This window comes from Orbicella franksi, chromosome 2 (genome assembly GCF_964199315.1).
Source record: "Orbicella franksi chromosome 2, jaOrbFran1.1, whole genome shotgun sequence".
In the NCBI taxonomy this organism is placed as follows: Eukaryota; Metazoa; Cnidaria; class Anthozoa; order Scleractinia; family Merulinidae; genus Orbicella; species Orbicella franksi.
Window position 1 is genome coordinate 32,816,518 of NC_138146.1, and position 21,869 is coordinate 32,838,386.

General features: G+C 39.5%; 2 protein-coding genes across 3 annotated transcripts; both read right to left on the reverse strand.

The window, feature by feature from the left end:
* Positions 1-283: 283 nt before the first annotated feature.
* Positions 284-7,922, reverse strand: LOC145479396 (dihydrofolate reductase-like). Of its 2 annotated transcripts, none has more exons than XM_081457752.1 (6): positions 7,075-7,922; positions 5,748-5,797; positions 4,322-4,427; positions 3,120-3,246; positions 2,069-2,181; positions 284-1,432 (listed from the first exon to the last, which is right to left on the reverse strand). In XM_081457752.1, the coding sequence occupies exons 1-6, from the start codon at positions 7,104-7,106 to the stop codon at positions 1,351-1,353; spliced, it is 510 nt and encodes a 169-aa protein (XP_081313878.1). In that variant the 5' UTR covers positions 7,107-7,922; the 3' UTR covers positions 284-1,350. The 2 variants fall into 2 exon arrangements, with proteins under 2 accessions (XP_081313878.1, XP_081313877.1); XM_081457751.1 differs by having other exon boundaries at positions 7,001-7,921.
* A 1,608-nt stretch (positions 7,923-9,530) lies between these two features.
* On the reverse strand, positions 9,531-18,138 carry LOC145479397 (uncharacterized). Its single transcript, XM_081457753.1, has 4 exons — positions 18,021-18,138; positions 17,495-17,564; positions 13,084-13,144; positions 9,531-12,221 (listed from the first exon to the last, which is right to left on the reverse strand). Exons 2-4 carry the CDS (start codon positions 17,552-17,554, stop codon positions 11,896-11,898), a joined length of 447 nt encoding a protein of 148 aa, XP_081313879.1. The 5' UTR covers positions 17,555-17,564; positions 18,021-18,138; the 3' UTR covers positions 9,531-11,895.
* Positions 18,139-21,869: the final 3,731 nt, after the last annotated feature.

The following is a 21,869-nucleotide window of genomic DNA, read 5'->3' on the forward strand; positions in this document are numbered from 1 at the left end:
CTCCATTGGTTCAAGGGTGAAACAGTCAGCCCCGATTCTAGGCTATGTCTCTCTAAACAAAGACCCTTGAAATTAGGTTCCCCCGACTTGCCCTGCTGATTTAAGTAGGTTTGAATAGAGGCTAGTTTCCTCAGGTAACGATTGATGTACTAGTCTGGGGAGTTATTCCTACCCCTGCAACCCTCCCCTTACCCCGCCTCCCTCACTTGCCCCTCAGGAAACCATCAACAACGACAACAAAGGAGAGGGTGAACAGAGAAGAAAAGACAAGGAATACAACAAGTTAGGTTCCGCTACATCAGTTAACTCGTGGTTGTTCCGGTCAGAAACTGTTTATTTGGCATTAAACCTAACTAGCCCCTAAATACGTACATAATTATATTTTCTTGGCACACATTATACTTATTACTTAGACGAATGTATAAAGAATAAGATTTAGAATAAAATTCACTACTAATTGTCCATTAAATTCGATTCCACAATAATGAAGCATAACTAAATAAATATGAATAAATAACGCGTTGATAATTTTTAAATAATTGAGTGAGAATTTTAAATTTACAGCCCTAACTATACCAATAATATTAGCGTTCTTCTAGTGAAGTGCTTTTGTTTTATTTAGTGCGCGTTATACACGTTAAGTTCGAAACTCTCAGACATTTTCGAACAAAAACTTTCGACATAACACTTTCAAAATTATGTTGTTTCTCTAAAAATTTCGGACATTTTAAGATTATTTAAAGAGTGAATTATTGAATTATTATGTTTACACACACTTCAATGAAATTAACTGCAGAGTACAATCGAAAAAGAGTAGTCCTTTGAAGCAGCCTCAGATAATTCCTTTGGGCGCAGAAAAATATGATAGTGACGATGTGAATATGGAGATGGCGAGGGACTTTAGGTAAAAAATCTCCAAGCACAAATCAAAACGGTCTGTACATTTGAAATTTTGGTTGCATTATTTGCCACTGACGGTGAGAGGTTGCACGTTCAGTTTTGTCTAAAATGTTCAGGTGCGAAAATTTTCCACGTCTTTTATGGACAATGTCAGTCTTTCCTTGTGGACCTATCTAAACACAAATAATTTCTCTAGTATCGTTGTTAGCCTGCTACCAGGCTCTCTATCAGGGTGATAAATAAGTGACCGTCAAGGTCGCCCGCGTACCAGCTGCGTTCTTTCTGATAGCCCAAGTTGCGTATGAAAGCTTAGGGGCGTGATCTGGACGCAAAATTCGTTTCCCCTTCTTTGTCTCTCGCCCCAAGCTTTATCAAACCTCTTGTGCTATCCGAAAGGAAACGGCAATGGGAGAGATTTAAACATTAATTTCCTCAGCTCTCTTCTCACTGTTAGCCTTGTTTTTCATACACACAAAATCTGTATTGGATTTGATTTTCTTCGATGTCACCTTGAGGAACTTCTCTGGGGGAACTACAACAAAGAAAAAAAAAACAACAACCAACAGACTATCATTAAAAAGAAATGATCTTCGCAATAATACTTGCAATTTTCACCGAAACAGGCTTGACAGACTTTTACTGACGACCTCCGCTTTACCGGTGCGTGGTTCAAAAGACTGACAGTATCGCACAGGAGTCTAAGTCTCTTGGACTCTGTCTCAAAAATACAGGGCTGCCGAGGAATGAGAATCGAAAATATATTCTGGGCTCCCAATCAAAATGCCAACGGATCTAGATATTCTCTTCTTCCCCCTATACTTCAGCATCCCGCTTTTGGATGAAATGAACGTTAGCGTTACTACCCGTTGTCACAGGTTTCCGTCACGGCGATTGGTCATCATGCAACAATTTTCCTGGTTTAGCGGAGGAAACAAGTTTGGAAAGAACATGCTGGGTCTTTGGAGAAAAGACGGGCCCCGAAAAGTTTCCGATTCTCACAGGGATTGTCCAACCGGGGCAAATCACGAAAGCCGTCGCGTTCTACTAGGGGTGAACAACGAAAACGTTTCCTTTGAATGGTAATGAGACGAAACCGTTTCTTTTTAAACTTACCAAAATTGTCAAAAACGTACCTTGGAGTGGGCAACAACAGTGATGAATCACGTACCTTAGAAGTCTGTAAGTATTCTTGTTGAACGTTGGAAAAAAGGTGTCTGACTCAAATTCCTTGTGTATTTCCGTCAAGTATATTCTGTAACAGTAGGTAGACTCTATCGCTTCCTGAAAACAAACAAAGAAATGCAAATTTGATTAAATTATATTCCCAAACGTAAGTAGTGGAGTGTGGCGTGACTATGAATTTACAGATAGCGGTTGCCATAGTTGTGTCTACGGGCTAATCTCGCTCTTGAGGTTAATTTTTAACTGTATTTAGACATATTCATATGAAAAATGCACTACATAACTATAAATATTCACTAAAACTATGCTCATTTCACAGTACATGAGAATGACATTTTCAATTCCAAAACAAAAATGTCTCTTCTTGGCTACAGTTATGCAAACCCGAGGGGGGACCCCATATAAAAAGTTTGGGGGTGCTTGTTGTACGTTTTAGGGGTTAAAAACGCAGTTTTGGTACCTCTCAGGGTGTTCAACCTCAAAAGATCCACAGCGCGAGCTTTTGCGGTATCTTTTAGGGTATTGAGCCAAACAAATATGACAGGAGATGATGTTTTGTTTTAGAATTGGTACCTCTTGGGGATGAAAAAAAATTTAAGCCACACCCACTAAACAGGATCTTGGTAGGTTACTTCTTAGGAGTTCTTTTTTAAAATTTGCGATGAGTACCCCTCTCCTTTTTGTATGAAAGTTCCCCCCAGGTATGCAACGTTTTTGAATGCTATACCATGATATATTCCATTTCTATGAGTCATTTGTATTTTCTCGGTCTACAAACGAGCCTTTAAGCCTGTGTATATACTGAGAAAATTCAAGTGACAACATTGCATAACTATATTATACCATGCCATAGAAAATAGAGTGGTCAACACAATCAATGTGACACACATGTGGCATATGATTGGAAGATTGGATGCAATACTGTTGAATATACAACAGCTTTCATGTATTCTGATTGGCTGTATTTTGTAAGACATGGTATAAAGTCTCGTATCTAGTGTGCTCTCGTGAAAAAGTGAAGCAAACAATATATTTACCCTATACACTTCAGTGCCACCGAGCACAAAAATTTCTTCCACTGTATCATTAAAAGGAGAATTAGATAACATTTGCACTGCTGATGAGACACTGTCACAAACATGATGAGCACCACAAGGAGGACACCTAATTAATATACAGAAAATAATGAGTGCAATCAATAATGTATTCAAAGGGTAATTGCCATTTTTGATAGGACTGGCATTTATAGGCTGAGTAGTAGGTGTTAAATGGGGCAGGGTGAGAAGATGGATGGAAGGAGGGGGACCAGGAGAAAGGAAGAACTTCCTTCCCCCTATTCCTGGTCTTTTTTGCCTCCCTACCGCTTCCCTATTTACCCCTGCAACACAGGCTAGGTATTTTTAAAGATATCTGACCCCATCAGGTGACGGTGGAAGAAGGTGGGGGTAGGTTGTAAATTTTCCCATAACAATTGTGATTGGATGATCATCAGAATTTTAATGGAACTTTAACAAGAGCTGCCTTGTGTGGGCACAACTCAAAAATGCCTTGTAAGTTTCCAAAAGGTGTGTAATAATATGGTGGATACATGTAGTTTGAAGAACGAAGAATGAAGAATGTAAATTGCACAGTATAAGAGGAGCATGTTTTCCCACCTGGTCAAGGTGGCTTGCTCATAGTTCCTGAGTGCCATTCTATATTTGTTCACTAAGTGACCAATAAGGTTTATTTAAGCCTTAAGTGAAGTTTTCGCCAAGATCTACTGGCGCAGGTCACTTTGAACCTATTTTTCAATAATATTTTTCATGCATCGATAATTCCCTAACCGCTCTAGCCACCGCTGGCAGATGAATGTTGCTGGTTACAAATCTTCAATTTCACACCATTTGAAGAACTGAAAATTGGTGAATGCTTACATCCCTTCAGGGACTTGGTCCAGCCACATTCAAGCTATCAGTACCTGAAAGTTCCTTGTGATGGTAAATTACAGATGACCACAACAAGAGCCACAACTGCATCCGTAACTGCACAAGGGTTCCAGAAAACACTTGCAGGTGTATTACAGCCAATTAAACCTTACCCATCATTGAGCACTGGAATTTTAATTTAATTGGACCTTACTTAGCGTTCTACATCTGTCTAAATGAAATGTATTCAATGATCATAAAAAAAAAAAAAAAAAAAATCTGTAGGCCTACTTGAAAACAATAAACTCCCAAACGTCCATCAGAGTACTTACTTTAGAGTTTTACTGATGACAACATTAAGTCTGCCTGGGAGGGGTTGCTGAGTCGGATCAAGAGATTCCCAAGTTTTTCTCCCCAACAATACAGCATTCCATTTACCTGTTAAGAAAGTAAACCATCCAAAAATCACATAAGACTGTCAGGTGTAAAAGAGTATTAAGTTATTAAAAGCCAGGCTGTGTAAATTATACCATCAAGCAATTAATGACTGACCTCAAGTGAAGAGAAACAATTATAACAACAACACCAATAATTATATAAATAAATTTGAATGACCACAAAGTTCGTCATTTTCGCCATATTCGTCAATTTTTTGGGACCCTTCTGGCCAGATCATGTCTATTCACTCACTTAACTTTGACAACAACCTTGGTGAAATTTCATCAAAATCGTCACTTTTGCCCAAATTTCCACAGATTCACAAATTTTGCCAAATCGGTTAAAATCATCAACAAAACTTTGTCAAATCTGCCAGTTTTGTTACTTCCTGCATTTCTGGACATATCTCAAACCCACAGTAACAAAAACAAAAACATCGAGGTCAAACAGAGGAAATAAAACTCACAGTTTCCTGCAGGAGCAATCATTATTACGTGTTTGCCATACCTTGGGACTAACAAATCTTTTTGCTTTTAAATTTTATCCAACATGATATCTGGCAACAGTGAAAACATTACCAACCAAAAGGTTTAATGAACAGTAAAATAGTTAAATGCATGTCGGCAATTTTATTCTGCAAACATTTCTTTGACATTTTCTATTAAACAAATGAATTTTTCTTGTATCTGTTTGGCATATTCAAATTGAGAATCAGTTCTCAGACAATGACATACGTGAACAGATTTATGCACTCAGTTCATCAGTAAATCATTAATTCATTTTTGAATCAACACTGTCATTTGCATTGCTCAATTTGTGGTTGCATCTTTGAGCTGCTTGACCAGATTGTCTGCCAGACCAAAGTTTAACCTACTGCTGCAATCTAGGGAGTTTTACAGTTTTGAGAAGTGCCACATGATACATTCTCCTTGAATATCAGGCTTGTGAAGGCAGAGGTTTCACCTTTTACAATTGTTGTTTTGTTCATGGGATAGGAAAATATAGGAATGGTAGACAAAAAACAAATTTGGTTAATTTATGGGCTTCATTAATACAGTGTCTTTTGTAACAATTCTGTTGTGAAGGTTCTCCAATCTTAAAACTGTCAAATCACTACAGTGCTGTTTTTTTAGAATTTAATTTCCATGTTTCTGTAATATTTCTGTATTCTTCAAGTTTTCTTACGTATATGAAGTCATAAAAAAGTTCCCTGTTGTCAAGTAGTGAGAGTATATATAGATCCACTCCAAACAAAATCTACGTAATGTTTCCTTGGTTTGTTTTCCCACAAGTTCAATGGCCTAATTGTGTTGACGTTACCTTTATCTCTGACTTCTGTTGTAATTCTCTGTAAAAACTCCAAGTCTGTCCTGCATTTAACAAAATAATAAAATCTAATACTTAACTAAATAATTTTGCATTACATCTTTAATTTTAAGATCAAAACATTGATTCTACTTAGCTCTGAGAATTTAGTGGTGAATCAAGATCAGAAATAAATACTCCAAAGAGAATTTAAAAGTCACCTATGAATTACTAAGAAGCCAGAGATGCAAACACAAAAATCTAGATACTTGTGGCTGGGAAGGGCCAGAGTCTAGTCCTTAATTGTTTAATTTTGCAACAAGTAAGCCTGGGAGAGGGGGACTCTTATACAAAAAAGGACAGGGATGCTTGTCAGAAATTTCAAAAAGAACCCCTAAGAGGTACCAAGATGCTGCTATGTGGGTGTACATGTGGCTTGAAATTTTTTCATGCCTAAGAGGTACCAATTCTCAAACAAAACATTATCTCCTATCATATTTTTTGGACTCAATACCCTCAATGTGATACCTTTGAGGGTATCGATGTCTGTAAAAGCTCCCGGTGTGGATCTTTTGAGGCTGAATACCCTAAGAGGTACCAAAACCATTTTTTTAAACCCTAAAAGGTATGACGAGCACCCCGTCCTTTTTATGTAGGATTCCCCTTGCCTCGGGCATGTAATTAAATCACAAGATTTATTTGCACCAATGAGATTCTAGTATTTTCTCTACGCATTGCCTAATCTTCAATATGTATTGTCTGGGTATAAAGATACTTGTACATTAGAGACATCGCAGCAGTTTAAACCTGAGCAATGGCAATAAGTAGCAATCAAAGTTTAGTAGTTTTTAACTTCTCACCCACATTCTCTCGTGTATCCAATACAATCCTTTCAGATCTAACAGGTTCCTTTAGGATCCTAATTACGATATATTGTGATTTTACTTTAATAAGAAATGTTTTGATTCCAGCTGTGTAAGATTATCACCTGTCCCAGGGGATCACCTAGGATTCTGCACAAGATCCTGTACGATCTTACACGTAAACATAAGTCTGTTGAGGCTCGATGTTGTAATTTCCAGTCAAGATCCTGTGTATAATTTCTACCAGGGCTTTCGTGCCAATGTGATTAAGTTTTAATAGGGTTGATCAAGCGACTATTTGTCTATTTAATCGCTCATGTGGAATGAATCCATGTCCAAACTGGTACAAAATGTGCAGGCACAAAGAGTGCAAGTGTGTGCGTGTGTACGCAAAATTCCACTGACCTTAGCGATGGCCAAGGTAACCTGCCGTTGTTGCCAATTCCTAGATTAGAGGCTATAGCAGCAACACAACTTACTCGACGAAGAGTTTTGCCAGACAAATTTTCATCCATAAGGAGTTGATCAGGAGTAGTTTAAACTCTGTCGATTAATCCGCCATTTTGAAAATGATGTTGCCGCTGGTGAAGAATGTGGGCGCAATGAATTGTAAACCGCAGTCTTCCACATTCCGCCCTTAGCCGTTGAGTAACTCCTACTGCACTAGCGATATAAGTAATTTCTCTAATATGGTTCCATTTAATGACCAAAAATTATGCTAGTCTTGCGCAGTTAAATGTGTCGTGTCTTATGATTGAAAATACTCCGTCGAAAAAATCATAAAATTCGAAAAAAATAGGTGAGTCGCAGTTCGACTTTTTAAAGACAGGTCGTCTCGATCCTCGTCGCATCGAGTCAATCTGACAAAATTTCTTCTCACCTCTACCCCCTCTATCACGTTTCAGTATAAATATCACGAATGCTGTTCTCTGATTGACTACGCTACTCACTATCTATTCAGTGATAGATAGTGAGTAGCATAGCAGTGTGCCCTTGTTAACAAATGACGGCCGTTTCTTGGCGTTTTCTTGTAAAGAGGATTTTGATTAAGTATTGAACGACTAGTAGATTTAAATTAAAACAATTTAAGATTATTCTCTATCGATTTCTATGCGTGATAGTTGACTCGGGCTGCGCTCTCGTCAACTATCACGCGATAGAAATCTCGAGCTCATAATCTAATTGTTTAATAGTAGAGTTTTTGAAGTCTTTGGCGGAATGATTTACACCCGAGTCGGGTCTGTCGGGTCTTCTTGGTCTTCCACCACTCAGTTCGGGTGACAGCGCTCGTTACTTTTGTAAGCTGTTGGCAAAAACTTTCTCCTTGGGAACTATTATCAACGTGATTTTCTAGGTTTATGCTATAGGATCGCATTGTTAAACTAGCCAAACTGAAAGTTTCACAAATTTTAAACAATTTAAAATGCTAAATTAAAGAGGTCTGTAAAAATTGTAAATTTTACCAATTTTATAGCCTCCTGATAATATCCTTTTTCATTTCACCATTTTTCTACTGTTGAAAAATTTACTTTTCATACTAGGTAACATAAACTACGCTTACGGAATCTTTGATTAAAAATTAATAGCGAATATTCGCACGTTAATAATTTACACTTACCCTAAATGTAAATGCGCAATTTTTTGAACCTCGGCATTTGGTATTTTCAGTCAATTCTTCTCAAGCGTGTTGCAGACTTCAATGATCTTCGCAGCTAGGTTTCATCAGTGTCATCGGGGACTAACACAGAGTAATTTTAATAATTACGCTGATTCTGGTGGTTGAAATAGTAGCGGCAGTGGTAGTCAAACTGAAATGCGCTCTATACAACGAATTTACCGCAGTCGCAAACCGTTTACACATTTTCTTTTCGGCACCAGGTATTTTGCACCCTCTCCTGGACTGGGTATTTTGTGAGTTGCGAGTTGCGAGTTGCGAGTTGCGAGTTGCGAGTTGCGAGTTGCGAGTTGCGAGTTGCGAGTTGCGAGTTGCGAGTTGCGAGTTGCGAGTTGCGAGTTGTGAGTTGTGAGTTGTGAGTTGCTGAAGGTTAGAGTTACGAAATGGGAGTTCCCACCTTTCTTGGTCTGAATTAGACCTCGGTGTATCGCTTTATTTATAATACTACCAACCTTTTAATACGGCCAGGTTTTGTCGGCCCCACTGTGACCTGATCCTGAGAGTCCTACCACGTACTACTCTAATTAATCTTCTGGCTTTCTGTTCAAATGTAAGAGCACAGCTATTCAATAGAAAACATCGCGTGTGGCTGAAACGGACAAAACGACATGAAGTATGATGTCTCCTAACAAAAGTCTTGTTTTGTCGTGTCCAGGGTCACACTAGGATATTGTTGAGAAATAATTTATTCGTTTCCTTGCTGCTCTTGATGCGCACTAAATGGTTTCAATCAAATTAAGGCGAAGCAAGTGCCCAATCGATCAAGATCATCTTTGTTCCAGTGGCCGTTCCAGTGAATTATCTTGAGCGCTAGTGTAAAGCAAATCCGTACTCTGCAGAACATTGCCCCGGGAACATTGCTTCTAGTAAAAATAATCTTGCACCCAGTAATTCGTTTTCCAAGCGATCTTTCTCCCATAAAACCCAAATGAATATGACTTTGCATAATCGCGCCAACTGAGAATACCACGGCAGAAACAGAAACTTAAACACTAATGGCACAACTATTTAGGGGAAAAAAAAAACTGAAGTGTTGCTGAAAATTGAACGGGAAGGAACTTTACGATGTTTCCTAAGTAGCTAAAACTGTTTGCGATTGGGAGGCCAGTAGCTACAACTCGCTCCAGATCCTCCTCTTACAGATTGTACTTTTTTGGCAATATAATCGAGCGATCGGAGCGGTCACATTAAAACTAGGCATAAACGAAATGTGTTGTCAGTGTCAAGTCTTGGCCAAACACACGCAATTTCGGGGCGACATATTTCAATTAATATCGTTGCGCAAAAACATATTGGGAGGCGCGGTAGCCTCATGGTTAGTACGCTCGTCTCCGGATCAAGCGGTGCGGGTTCGAGCCCTGGCCTGGGACATTGTGTTGCGTTCTTGGGCAAGACACTTCACTCCCACAGAGCCTCTCTCCACCTGGGTGTATAAATGGGTACCGGCAAATTTAATGCTAAGGGTAACCCTGCGTCTCGCCCCCAGGATTTCACGTAACCATTTTTTTGGCGGTTTGTTTACGGTCTCGCCCCACGGACTAAGCGAAAGAGGGACTACCTGTAGTCTACGCCTCAAGCAACTCTTACGCTTCTTCCGTGCTCTCTAAACTTCTCGCGAGTATGCAGGCCCAAGTGTGCCCTACCTAGCCACCGGCCTTCTTCTTTCCCAACTTTATATCTAGGAAAGATCGAAGTGACTCTGCTCGCAGGGTGCCGTAAGGTTAGCTACCCTGTACATGTTGTATCCTGTAACATCTTGCGATACCAAGAGATTATCAAGAATCCAAATTCCCGAGAGAGTCGTTGGTTGAATATAAAGTCCTTTTCATATTGACGTTGTCTTTAGACTCGTTTGTCTACTCATTTCTCTGTCGTTCTTTCAGTAGTTATTGTTTGTGCAGTGGTCATGATCTCTCTCCTATTTTAACTCCTATTAAAATTTCGAAATATATCTGAAATATATCAAAACATAGCGAGAGCTTAAGCTCCATTGCTTGTGATTGAAATATCAAAGAAGACATCCCCACAGCGTTGGAGGTTTTCCTTCGCTTTGAAACGAAACGAAACATGAACAAATCTTCCACGAAAACATCCTCGCAACGCGCGAGTAACATCCGGGGAAGAACTGGGTACCATGTCTAAAAATATCTTAAGAAGGATAAGGCCTATATGTGTGATTCACTCTCTAGCCTTGATAATCTATCGGGCAATAAATATCGCAACCAGGCGGCCAAACGTGTGGTCGGTGTGGAAATTGTAAAAGAGTACGACATGCAAGTGCAGCTTGGCTTAAACTTTATCGAAATTATGAGTATTTGGAGCATGGGGGGAGAATTCTACGATAATTACAAAGCATTGTGGGAATTGACTTGGAACATTTTCTGTTTATACTTAGTTAACCTGTATTCATGTTTAGTCTTCTTGATGGATGACCCTGTTTTTTTCTTGTTTTTGTTTTTTGTTTTTTGTAACAGCCGATTCAAGATGTTTGGCCACTAAAAAGCACAGATCTGGCAGATAAAAGTTAGAGTTAAGTTCAGTCCTTCGCCGTGGGCCTTACGAATTACGAATCGTAGCCAATTTCCTAATTATAACAAAAAGATATTTACGAAAACAAGAAAAGAGATTTATGTTAGAAAGTTGATCATCACTTACCGCGCTAATTGTACCGGGTATTTTTAACACTTAACATGAAATCTTCATAGCCCATTCCAAACGAAGACCTACACTGAATCATTTTTATTTTTTTTTAAAGACTGCAAAAGACACATTTTCTTGATGTTTCCTAACTGAAAAAAAAAAAAAAAAAATACATTGAACCATTTCACTGATATGTAATAATTCTGATGAATCATGACCGATCGTAGCGAGCCCGTCGGCAAAATTTCTACTTTCAACGGCATCCAAGAGAACTTTTTTCAGGAAGGTTCGCCTACTGACGGTATCCCAACAAACATAGACTGGAGCCTGATTGAAGGCATGACTTTCTTTCATGTGAACCAATGAGTCCCCTATCCTTCCCCACTCATTTCGCAACTCGCAACTCATTCCCTCATCCTTCCCCACCCATTTCGCAACTCGCAGAGAGCACAAATCAAGGTTGCTGTTGTTGCCACTAGTAAATCGCAACTACCAACTCGCACCTCGCAATCCGCAACCTGCAACTCGCAACTCGCAACTTGCAACTCGTGATTCCCAACCCGCAACTCGTAACTCGCAACTCCAACGCGCAACCTCACAATTTGCATTCTTTCCAAACCCTTTTTTGAAGTTTATTTGCAAAACTTGACCGGTTAAAGTGTACATCAACGAGGTGGTCAGATTAACAGGGTTTACAGAATAAAAGTTGAGTGGAATTTGGTGCTAACCGGAAACGGTGACCGTAATATCAAATGAGGCTGTTGACGGGTCGATAGCAGGTCGTTGTGATTGGTAGCCAACACATCATGACTGCAGGGCTAAAGAGTTTACAGAAACACAGAAATGAAAATTAGAACACCACTTGATTTTTTAACAGATATGTTTATATGTGTTTTATTTCCATTATCCACAACATACTAAGAGACCTTGAGTCAAACACTCAGTGACTGTCCAGTAGTGTTGTCTTCAGTGTGTTTTATTTCCTCTAAATTTCATAAGCTCCGAAAAAGGTGTGTGCTTTTGCCATCCACAGCTTGCTGGGATACACGGTCTTCAAGCTGATGTAGTCGCCCCTATACAGATACTTTGTAGCGCCACTAAACACGGCGCCGTAGTCTGATTCACGGGACGTCTGTAGAAAGCTGACAGGGTTCCCATTTACAGCGATGGCCACGCGGTTGCGATGGTTTCCTGTATGCTTTTCAATCCATGCTTGCGCGTATATATAGTAGTATCCACTAGATCGTACTATTAGTCGGCCATTTTGATGGGTAAACCCACTCAGTTCGTCGACTGCAAAGTCCGTAATTTCTGCCAAAACGAAATATAAAGAGGCAGCTAGTTAGACACCGGTATGTACAGATCTGGTTTGGTTATAGAACAACTTTAAGCAATAAGGCGCACTTTCTCTGGATTTACCAACGCAGTAAACTCGCGCGAGATTTTGCATTGGAAGAGCACTTTTACAGTTTACCAAACCAACGCGTGGGTTTGCTGCTCCTGTATACCCAAGAAAATGCAATCTATAACTTTTATGAAAGGGCCATTAAAAAACGTTGGTCAAAGATATAAAAGCAAGATCTATTTTAACTGCGTGATGAAGTTGAGTTCTCTCTCCCGCTGGAGCTTGTTACATTCGATTCATCAGATGACGCGGTAAACTAATCGCAACGAAATAATGAACGCTCAGATTCAGATCCACAGGCAAAGTCTTTGCAAACAATTCAAGGGACGAATATTTTGAACATAAATAACAGTCCTCACAAAGCAAGGGAAAAGCTCATCAGTTAAAATGTATATTCCCTATTGTTTACATGTAACTTAGATAAATCATAAACTGACAACACTTGCAAAAAGTTATGCAATGAGGTAGGCTAGTTCCTCAATCTCTGCTTCAGAAATGCCCTGAAAGCTTAACGTGGACCGAATTCATTCATCGTCCCATGCATAGTGCTTGGTTAAATGTGCTTAAGAAACTCTGAAAGAAAATTTGTAAAAAAAAAAAACCCAATAAACCAGCGCGAGGCAAAATCTCGTTTCTGTTATTAGCTTGTTCTAGAGACTCGATCGGGAGGAATAACAAAATATAAGGATTACGCTACCCTTTGTTGAATCCAAGTTTATACAATAGGCTAAACAAGAAAAAGTTCAAATAAATGAGCATAAAATCTACCTGTATACCATGCTCCGTATACGCGATCATTGTCCAATGTTCCTGACAGCTGTGCCACTCTCTAGGGACAGAGGTAGTGTTAAAATCGTATTTGTTCTGTTAAAAGACCATAACTTTAAAAAAAAAGGAGAAAATACTAGTTACATCAGCCGAGAATTACGAATGTTGTGATCTTTTTCGTGGAGGCCTGGCAAAAATTTTCGACTATTTGCGTAAAAGGTTTCGCTTATTGGCTTATGTTTGCTCATTTTAAACATTTCCCTCTACTTCTTAATTATTTTCCTTTTCATTTACAATTTTAATTTCACAGCTTTGCGACTGAGCAAGATTTCGTATTTCACCATTTCTCGTTAAATCCGCAGATCCTGTCGAGGCGTATGGTTCTTAAACCTCCTTATAAAGGTATATTGCTGGAATCGATAGCGACGGTAACGTTTACATGTTTATCTCTTCTTCGCAATAAGGCTGGATACGAACATCACGTAAAATCACCTAAATATCTTTCCGGAAATTCCCCAAAAGCATCCCGATTTTTTTTCTAAACATCCTAAATTTTTGTCTTAACTTAATGTATCTTAGTTTTGAAATGTCTAAATGACTTAGTTCTTCCGTATTTATTGGATTATTTGTATATGTAATAGGACTTCATGCTGTCCAATTTGGAAATAATTGGATGAAAAAATTCTGAGGACAACCAAAATTGGACGAGGCCGTAGGCCGAGTCCAATTTGGCAGTCCTCAGAATTTTTTGAATCCAATTATTTCAAATTGGACAAGCATGTAGTCCTATTACCTATTAATTATATAGGATCCAAAAACAGATGAACAAGGCAAATATGTCATCCTCTAAAGTACAGTATTTCTCACTTCGCTTTGCTCAGCTCGTCACAGGTCAAACACTTTAACAAAGGTTTTTTGCTTCTTAAATCAGTAGCATCTAGCTCTGGAAACCTAGCTGAAGACTCCATTTGAAAGTTTAGACGTCAAAAAGGTGGAGAGAAAAGTCGGGAAATTCCGCCATTAACATAAGAAAACTTAGCGAGCTACATTCGCTCGGTGACGTTTGACGGCAGTGATAATAGCTGCAACCTGATTGGCCAATACTCGGTTTTTTTTATTTATCTTGACATTTCATTGGTTGATAGAAAGTATCCAGATTTTTCTCAAATTGGACAGTTTGTTCAAAGCTAAACTAAACGTTCGAGCAAAAACTATCCAGTTTATTTTAAATTTGGACAGTTTGCAAAAATTAATAAAAAATAGGTCTGTTGGCAATATTGGATTTCGATGGAGCTATATAATTATATTAGAAATCACACTATTCACACTTACAAGACAAGACAAAGGAACGACATTCACCCACCGAATCCTAAGTTAACGCTAGGGAAAAACACATTTAGATTTTCAGGCGCAGTTCTTTTTAATGATTTACCCACATCAGTAAAAGAAGCCACGTCGCTTTCCATTTTCAAGAACTCTCTTAGTTTTCACTTTAGCCGTTAGTTTTCTACCAATACAATACTTGGATATACTTTGATTGTTCTCTTTTATTGTATTGATCTAGAAAAATTGTACTTCATAGGTATGTAATTTCCTTTTTATTCAATTCTTAAACTCCTTGTACCTAACTTTGCGATAATTTTTAAATTCTGAATATTTTATCATATAGTCTTAATTTTACGCAGGGCCCCTTTTGATACCAGCCTATGGCTGATGGGGCTACCTTGCCTACATTAAGATGACTTGACTTGACTTGAACTTGTCATATTGTGCCGAATATAATGATTTTAACTTAAAAGGAACATACGTTTTTTTCAGTTGTGCTTTTATCTTATTTTCAGGGAATTTGTCACATTTCAAAATGTGAGCTTACAACCTGTTCACTGCTGTCACAATCCTCACGGGATACATTTATTAGTGGGAAACCGGTTGATCACTGATTGCTGGACTAAATTGAGCAGAACAGCTCTAAACACAAAGAAACTAACAAAATTCCAAATATCCTTGAAAATATAATACGGCATTTTTTTGTAAATATTCAGATTTTTTAAGAGCAAATGTACACAAGGATTAAAAGTAATTCGGTAAGGCCTGAAAAATAGAATTTGCCCTACTGTTGCATATAAGTAGGCCTTAGTAAAAGTCAAAGCGCTATGTAGTTTTTTTCTTCAAATGTCTTGGTATTTCCGAGAAGGAGGACATTATCGGTTTCACATCCAAACATCAATCTAACGAGTTCTAACTGGGCTGAAAATTGACCATTTTCATTCGATTCGCATTTCGCAACTATTGAGCACAGAAAAGTTGTAATACAACCAACTTAATGCAGAACTATTCCTTGTCCAATAAAGCCCAGTCTCAAGAATATTGGATTTATCTAAACATTTAGCGGTAAACAAAACCAAGGTGTTCTCCAACGATGAGTTCGTCAGTCGGTGAAAACAATTGTCATTTTGACCATGTGCCACGTCTCGGAATTCCAAAAGATTCTAGATGCTAACTATACTAGGATAGTTCTTTCAATATATGTAAAGTTAAGGTTGGGCAAATGATTAGGCACTCGTCAAAACATTATTCAAATCATACACAAAAAACATTAAAATCACGCTAGCATTTGAATGCGTGACCAAAAGTACTATCATTGTTTTTGTCATTAAATCACTTCAATTCGAAATATCACAGAAATATCATAAACCCACATGTATATGTTTACCTTAGCTGGGTTGTCATGTCTTGACTGTCAAACAACATTCCTATCCTGCCATTTACACGGTGTTCCATTAGGTTTGCATAACCTGTACTCATTCGACTGGTGATTTTGAATTCCCCAAATCGCTCAATATTACCAAGTTCCTATGTAAATGTCCCTACATTTTCCGTTTTGTTATTTGGTACAATCATTCATCCTGCTATCAGGCAGAAATCCCCAGTAATTAGCAGTAACAAATAAGCCGCCATCTTCGATGGCTCCGCGTCTCTTATTTGCATATTGTCCAGCAAAAGTCTTTGCGCACAGGGTAAGGGTAGAGTGGGAATTCATTCCGAAAGAAAAAGCGTTAGAATTTCTCTAATATCTCGATGTCAGTTCCAGTTCAGGGCGTCCTTTCTTAGGTAAAGCGATAAATGCTACATACGAACCAGGTCTTTGAGGCTTAAAATTCAAACAAAGAAAAGTAACTCTGTTAAAAGCTCTGAAATCCCGACCCACAGCCCCATGTAAAATATGTTGTAACGCACGGGTCTCAAATAACACATCTTCAGTCAAAATGGAGGACTTTCAAACGTCTTCAAAATGGAAACCCGAAAGTCGCACGTGGAAAGACAATTAAGCAGTTACTACTGGCTCAGTCAAACGACGCAAATAACACAGATAGATGATACATACATGGGACTTGAAAGTAACTGTTTTTCTTCAAAGTCGGATGTCATATGAGTACTGACAAGAACGCCGCTGAAAATTATATGCAGGGAAAGAATCACTTTGCAAGATTCAGGATATTACAAACCCAAATAGGTGAACATGCTATTATTATGTGTTTGTCATTTATACTGCTTGGTAATGCTGACGTTTCGAACTGAAGTAATATGCGGATACGATGATAATACTTTTGGTCACGCACTCGGAAGCTGCCAGCGTGATTTTGTGTCTTTTGTGAACGATTTTGAATAATTTTTTGACGAGTGCCTAATCACTTGCAGAAACTGAACTTTACATATATTGAAAGACCTATCCTAGTATAGCAGGTATAGTTAGAATCTAAAATCTTTTGGAATTCCGAGGCATGGCACATGGTCAAAATGACAATTCTTTTCACCGAGTGACTAACTCAATATTGGAGAACACTCTGGTTTACCGCTAAATAATTAGATTAATCCAATATTCTTGAAATCGCCTTTTTTTAGACAAGGAATAGTTCTGCAATAAGCTGGTTGTATTACAACTTTTCTGCGCTCAATAGTTGCGAAATGCGAATCGAATGAAAAATCGCTAAATTGCATGAAATTGAGTCTGAAAGTTAAATCGTAAATGTCGCTTTTCTCGGAAAGACAAAACTGTTTCAAGGAAAAAACTACAGCCTGTTTGCACTCTTATTAGAGGCTTAAGCAAAAGACGAGCGAATTTGAGTTTCCTAGCCTTGCCGAAGAAATTTGATTTTGTGTGATTTTTGTGGGAATTTGCTCTTAAACCTCCAGAAAGTTTCTAAATGTGTCAAAAAATATTCGGATTTTGGTATCTGGACATATTTGGGGATTATTACAAGGTCTTACATCTCCTGCTCGAAAAACAAATAGAGACATGCTCAATGATGAACGCCGGTAATGTGTCGAACTGAAATGATCATCTGTCCACTATATCTAGTTAACAAGTAAAAATAATTTTAACAAACACAAATGTACGAAATATTCCTACCGTACTCCCTACTTCTGTCACCGTAATGAGAAGACAAATCAGCAAAACTTGCCGCAACATGATTTGAAACCTACACACAAAATAATCGAATAAGATCATTTCAGAATGTTGAATCTTCAAGACTGAGTTGCAGAGTGGAGCTTAGTATGCATAGACCAGCATATGGAATGGAAAACTTAATTTTTACTTTTTTAATTCACTGTCGACACTTGAAAACTGTTTCGCATGTAAGCGTGCAGCCAATTAATTGGTGAAGATCTCAAAATATTCTTAAAAAGTCTTATTGAAAAAATCAGTAATAATCATCCTTAACTTCACGTATTTACCCACTCTAATCAGACCTCTGTCATATATTTAATGGTCGTTTTTTGCTGGTGTTTATAGGACTGTCGACGACTTCACTGATCACAGGCAACCTTGCTCTCTACAAATAAGCGCTGTCCAGCCGCAGCCTCGATCGATTGATTTGATAAACAGGTTAAAAGACTGCGCCTTGTAAAACACTTTGTCACATGCATATACTTACTGAACTGTGAGCAAGTCTTTTACAGTCCACAGGAAGCTTGGCGTTTCTTCTGCTCAAAGCAAATTAATTCAAATGGCGTTTAAGATATCCTCCATAGTATTTTATATACGTTTTTTTCTTCTGGAATGTGACCTTAATGCGCGACAGATCATTCAACTTCACCAGAAGTCCATAACTGATATATTTATAGTTGCACGTACGGTGTTAAAACAGAGTTAAAGGTCAGCCCATTAGCAAGCGCATTTCACGTACCCGCCAAGAAAATCCTGTTTCTTAAAATACAACTTCATCAGTTCGGCTGATATTTGGCTATATTATTATTTATGCCGAGAGCGACGCCTATTTATAAACCCAGCGCACAAAAGACTATAATGAAATGGTTATAATCGCGGTCGTGCATGCGGCCAGAAACCACTGAATCACTGAAATACTTGTTTGGATTAATTTGGCCACTCACGTGGCGTTTATTTCAAACCATTCAAATGCTAAGGTGTCAAATTAATCAATTAAACATCGCTATATTTGATTCAGTGAATAAAGTTGGGGCGAAAAACAGCCAGCCCAGTAAGAGGTAGCAAGAGCAGAGGAGGAGCTCAGGGGATGGTGGAGGGCCGACGAAAGAAAGTAAAGTACGCTTCTAAGGCTTAACAGCTATCACGATCGGCGCTGGCAGAAAAAGGGGAGAGGGTTAGCAGAGCACACGAATTTAAAGCTTGCTCTGCGTGTGGTGTCTAGCCCATTAACGGCTATCTACCTCTGCAGCTTGTACCGTAAGATAAGATAAGGCCCCGCCTCAGCATAAAACCCATTATCGCGCTAAGTCAATAATGGGCCATTTATGCCGAGAGCGACGCCTATTTATAAACCCAGCGCACAAAAGACTATAATGAAATGGTTATAATCGCGGTCGTGCATGCGGCCAGAAACCACTGAATCACTGAAATACTTGTTTGGATTAATTTGGCCACTCACGTGGCGTTTATTTCAAACCATTCAAATGCTAAGGTGTCAAATTAATCAATTAAACATCGCTATATTTGATTCAGTGAATAAAGTTGGGGCGAAAAACAGCCAGCCCAGTAAGAGGTAGCAAGAGCAGAGGAGGAGCTCAGGGGATGGTGGAGGGCCGACGAAAGAAAGTAAAGTACGCTTCTAAGGCTTAACAGCTATCACGATCGGCGCTGGCAGAAAAAGGGGAGAGGGTTAGCAGAGCACACGAATTTAAAGCTTGCTCTGCGTGTGGTGTCTAGCCCATTAACGGCTATCTACCTCTGCAGCTTGTACCGTAAGATAAGATAAGGCCCCGCCTCAGCATAAAACCCATTATCGCGCTAAGTCAATAATGGGCCATTTATGCCGAGAGCGACGCCTATTTATAAACCCAGCGCACAAAAGACTATAATGAAATGGTTATAATCGCGGTCGTGCATGCGGCCAGAAACCACTGAATCACTGAAATACTTGTTTGGATTAATTTGCCCACTCACGTGGCGTTTATTTCAAACCATTCAAATGCTAAGGTGTCAAATTAATCAATTAAACATCGCTATATTTGATTCAGTGAATAAAGTTGGGGCGAAAAACAGCCACAAGCCACATCCTGTGGCGAACCCCAACCCAAGCCGCAGGCACGCACGCACGCACTATGAAATAGTGCAGAAACGACCAAATATAAAGATAATGGAAACTATGTAATATGAAGGCATCAGGAACACCAGGCCCTTCTCTGACATGTCCTTGAAGGTCCAACGAGTAACGGCTAGTTCTCGGGCTCGCTAAGAGCGCGCGTTCCAGCGCTCTAGATTAACAACTACTCTAATATAAAATTGTTGCCCCAGCCCTTGTCTGACAGGCAAACTAACTCTGGAGATAAGCTAAATTGTGGATCACGTTATGATTAATCGTAATAATAGTAAGAACACTTATAATAGTAGACAAAGCCAGCACTTGCCCGGTCTTTGTCGGAATAAAATAAAATAACTAACTGGAAAAATAAAATAGGATGTACTAGGCTAAAATTGCCGCCCCAGCCCATGCCTGGAAGGCGAGCATTGATCTTAGCTACAGCTAACAGCTGAAGTAGTTTACTGAAGACTAGAAATAATAATTATGATGCCCCAGCCCCTGACTGAAAGGCGAGCTTAAGTCTTAAACACCTCTCCAAGTTGACGAATATGCAGTTTAAACGCGTCGGATTTCCAACGGCCAAGGTGGCGAATCTGGGCATCCGATAAACCTTGGTCAGCCGCCAACGATGCGGCGCCGATCCGAAAAGAGTGAGATTTGTATTTGGATGAATCAAGTCCACAAAAGTTTAGTGCTTGCCGCAGTTGTTGCGTAAAATGGCTAGTTTGAACTGGGGATCCATCGGAAAGCAGAACAAGGCACCCGGAGTGGTACCCCGCATAGAACAGTAACGTTGTAAATAATTCACTTGGCAAAACTCTGTTCCCGTTGCGCAGTCCAAAACAACCGAAAAGGGGCGTCTACCCGAGTTATGTTTGAAGTCGGTGATGACAATTGTCACGGCGGTCACGCAATTGTCTTTATATTGGAAATGAAGATCTTGTATTTGTACTAAAGATTTCACAATCGCACCCTTGGCCGTGAATTCGCCTGCTCGAAAAAAGCCATAGAAGGCCACCAAAAACATGGTCTGGTACAACAGCCTTTGATATGCTGATGAGTTGGTATGATCTAATGCGAGCACTAATCGTTGCAACACGCTACGTGTTATTGGAAGTCGAACGGCTGGTGAAGAGTATAGCTTACTGTGAGCCGCTAAAATCTTCTGCACTAAAAACTGTTTAGTGGGATCAGGAAAATTAGCTAGCTTGTGAACTTAACTTAACGCGGAGACATACGTCGAGATTGTCCAGAAGGCAAACTTCCTCGCCGAGAGATGCCGAGAGATATGATATAAACAATGCTAAATTGTTTACCGAGACTGGAAGGAGCGAGGCACGCGACTCGCAAAATTCAGATGAAAAATCGACATATGTCAACCAAACTCTTTGGTAAGTCTTACGCGAACCCTCAGTAATGGCTGAGTGCAGAAGGTCGTTCAAGTGATGCGCCAGTTGTTGGGTAGTAAGCCCGGCGGAACCGGCGTCGGTTGTTCGTCTGCGTAAGGCGCTAGTGATCTGAATTTCTCTACCTGTAAGCGAGATAAAGCATCGCTCTCGCGGTTAACGCGACCAGCGATGTACTTAGCATGAAACAAAATATTGTATTTAAGTGTGCAGAGAACAAAGTGCCTAAGCAAAGCCATAACTGAACGATCTTTAGAAGTTTGCTTATTGATTATAGCAACAACTGCCTGATTATCGGAAAAGAAAACAATACATTTGTCACGCATAAGCGGTCCCCAAATCTCAAGCGCCAGGATAATCGGAAAGAACTCTAAGACAGTAATATGGAGTTGTTTCCAGGCGGCGGGCCACTCTCCAAAACACCAATGTGTGCCAAATACTGCGACGTAGCCCAAGGAACCCGCCGCGTCCGTAAATAAATTGAGGTTTTGGGAAGTGGCCCATCGCGATCCGAGGAAAAAGGATTTGCCATTGTACACGCTCAAAAATTCCCCCAGACGTTGAGATCGTGTTTACATTCCTGGGTTAATCTGACGTGATGTGTGGGTTTCCGGATACCTTTAGTCAAGTCTATCAAACGGCGCAGAAAAGCACGCCCGGGAACCACAACACAGCAGGCAAAATTGAGGAGCCCTATTAAAGATTGTAGCTCTTTCAGCGTGACGCTTTTACGAGAGCAAAAATCCGCCAACTGGGTACGGCATTTGGCAAGCTTGTCCTCTGGACGACGAGCCTCCATCAATACCGTATCTAAAGT

What these genes read in the sequence shown, in the direction of transcription:
- LOC145479396 (XM_081457751.1), bottom strand. Translation starts at nt 7,110, where the DNA reads ATGGATGAAAATTTGTCTGGCAAAACTCTTCGTCGAGTAAGTTGTGTT. An exon ending in TTACCTTGGCCATCGCTAAG is followed by an intron (nt 5,798 to 7,000) that starts GTCAGTGGAATT and finishes TGTTAAATGCAG; the next exon opens with GACAGACTTGGAGTTTTTAC. An exon ending in AATACTTACAGACTTCTAAG is followed by an intron (nt 1,433 to 2,068) that starts GTACGTGATTCA and finishes TCTTTGTTGTAG; the next exon opens with TTCCCCCAGAGAAGTTCCTC.
- LOC145479397 (XM_081457753.1), bottom strand. Translation starts at nt 17,554, where the DNA reads ATGTTGCGGCAAGTTTTGCTGATTTGTCTTCTCATTACGGTGACAGAA. An exon ending in TGACAGAAGTAGGGAGTACG is followed by an intron (nt 13,145 to 17,494) that starts GTAGGAATATTT and finishes CTCTGTCCCTAG; the next exon opens with AGAGTGGCACAGCTGTCAGG. An exon ending in ATACGGAGCATGGTATACAG is followed by an intron (nt 12,222 to 13,083) that starts GTAGATTTTATG and finishes TCGTTTTGGCAG; the next exon opens with AAATTACGGACTTTGCAGTC.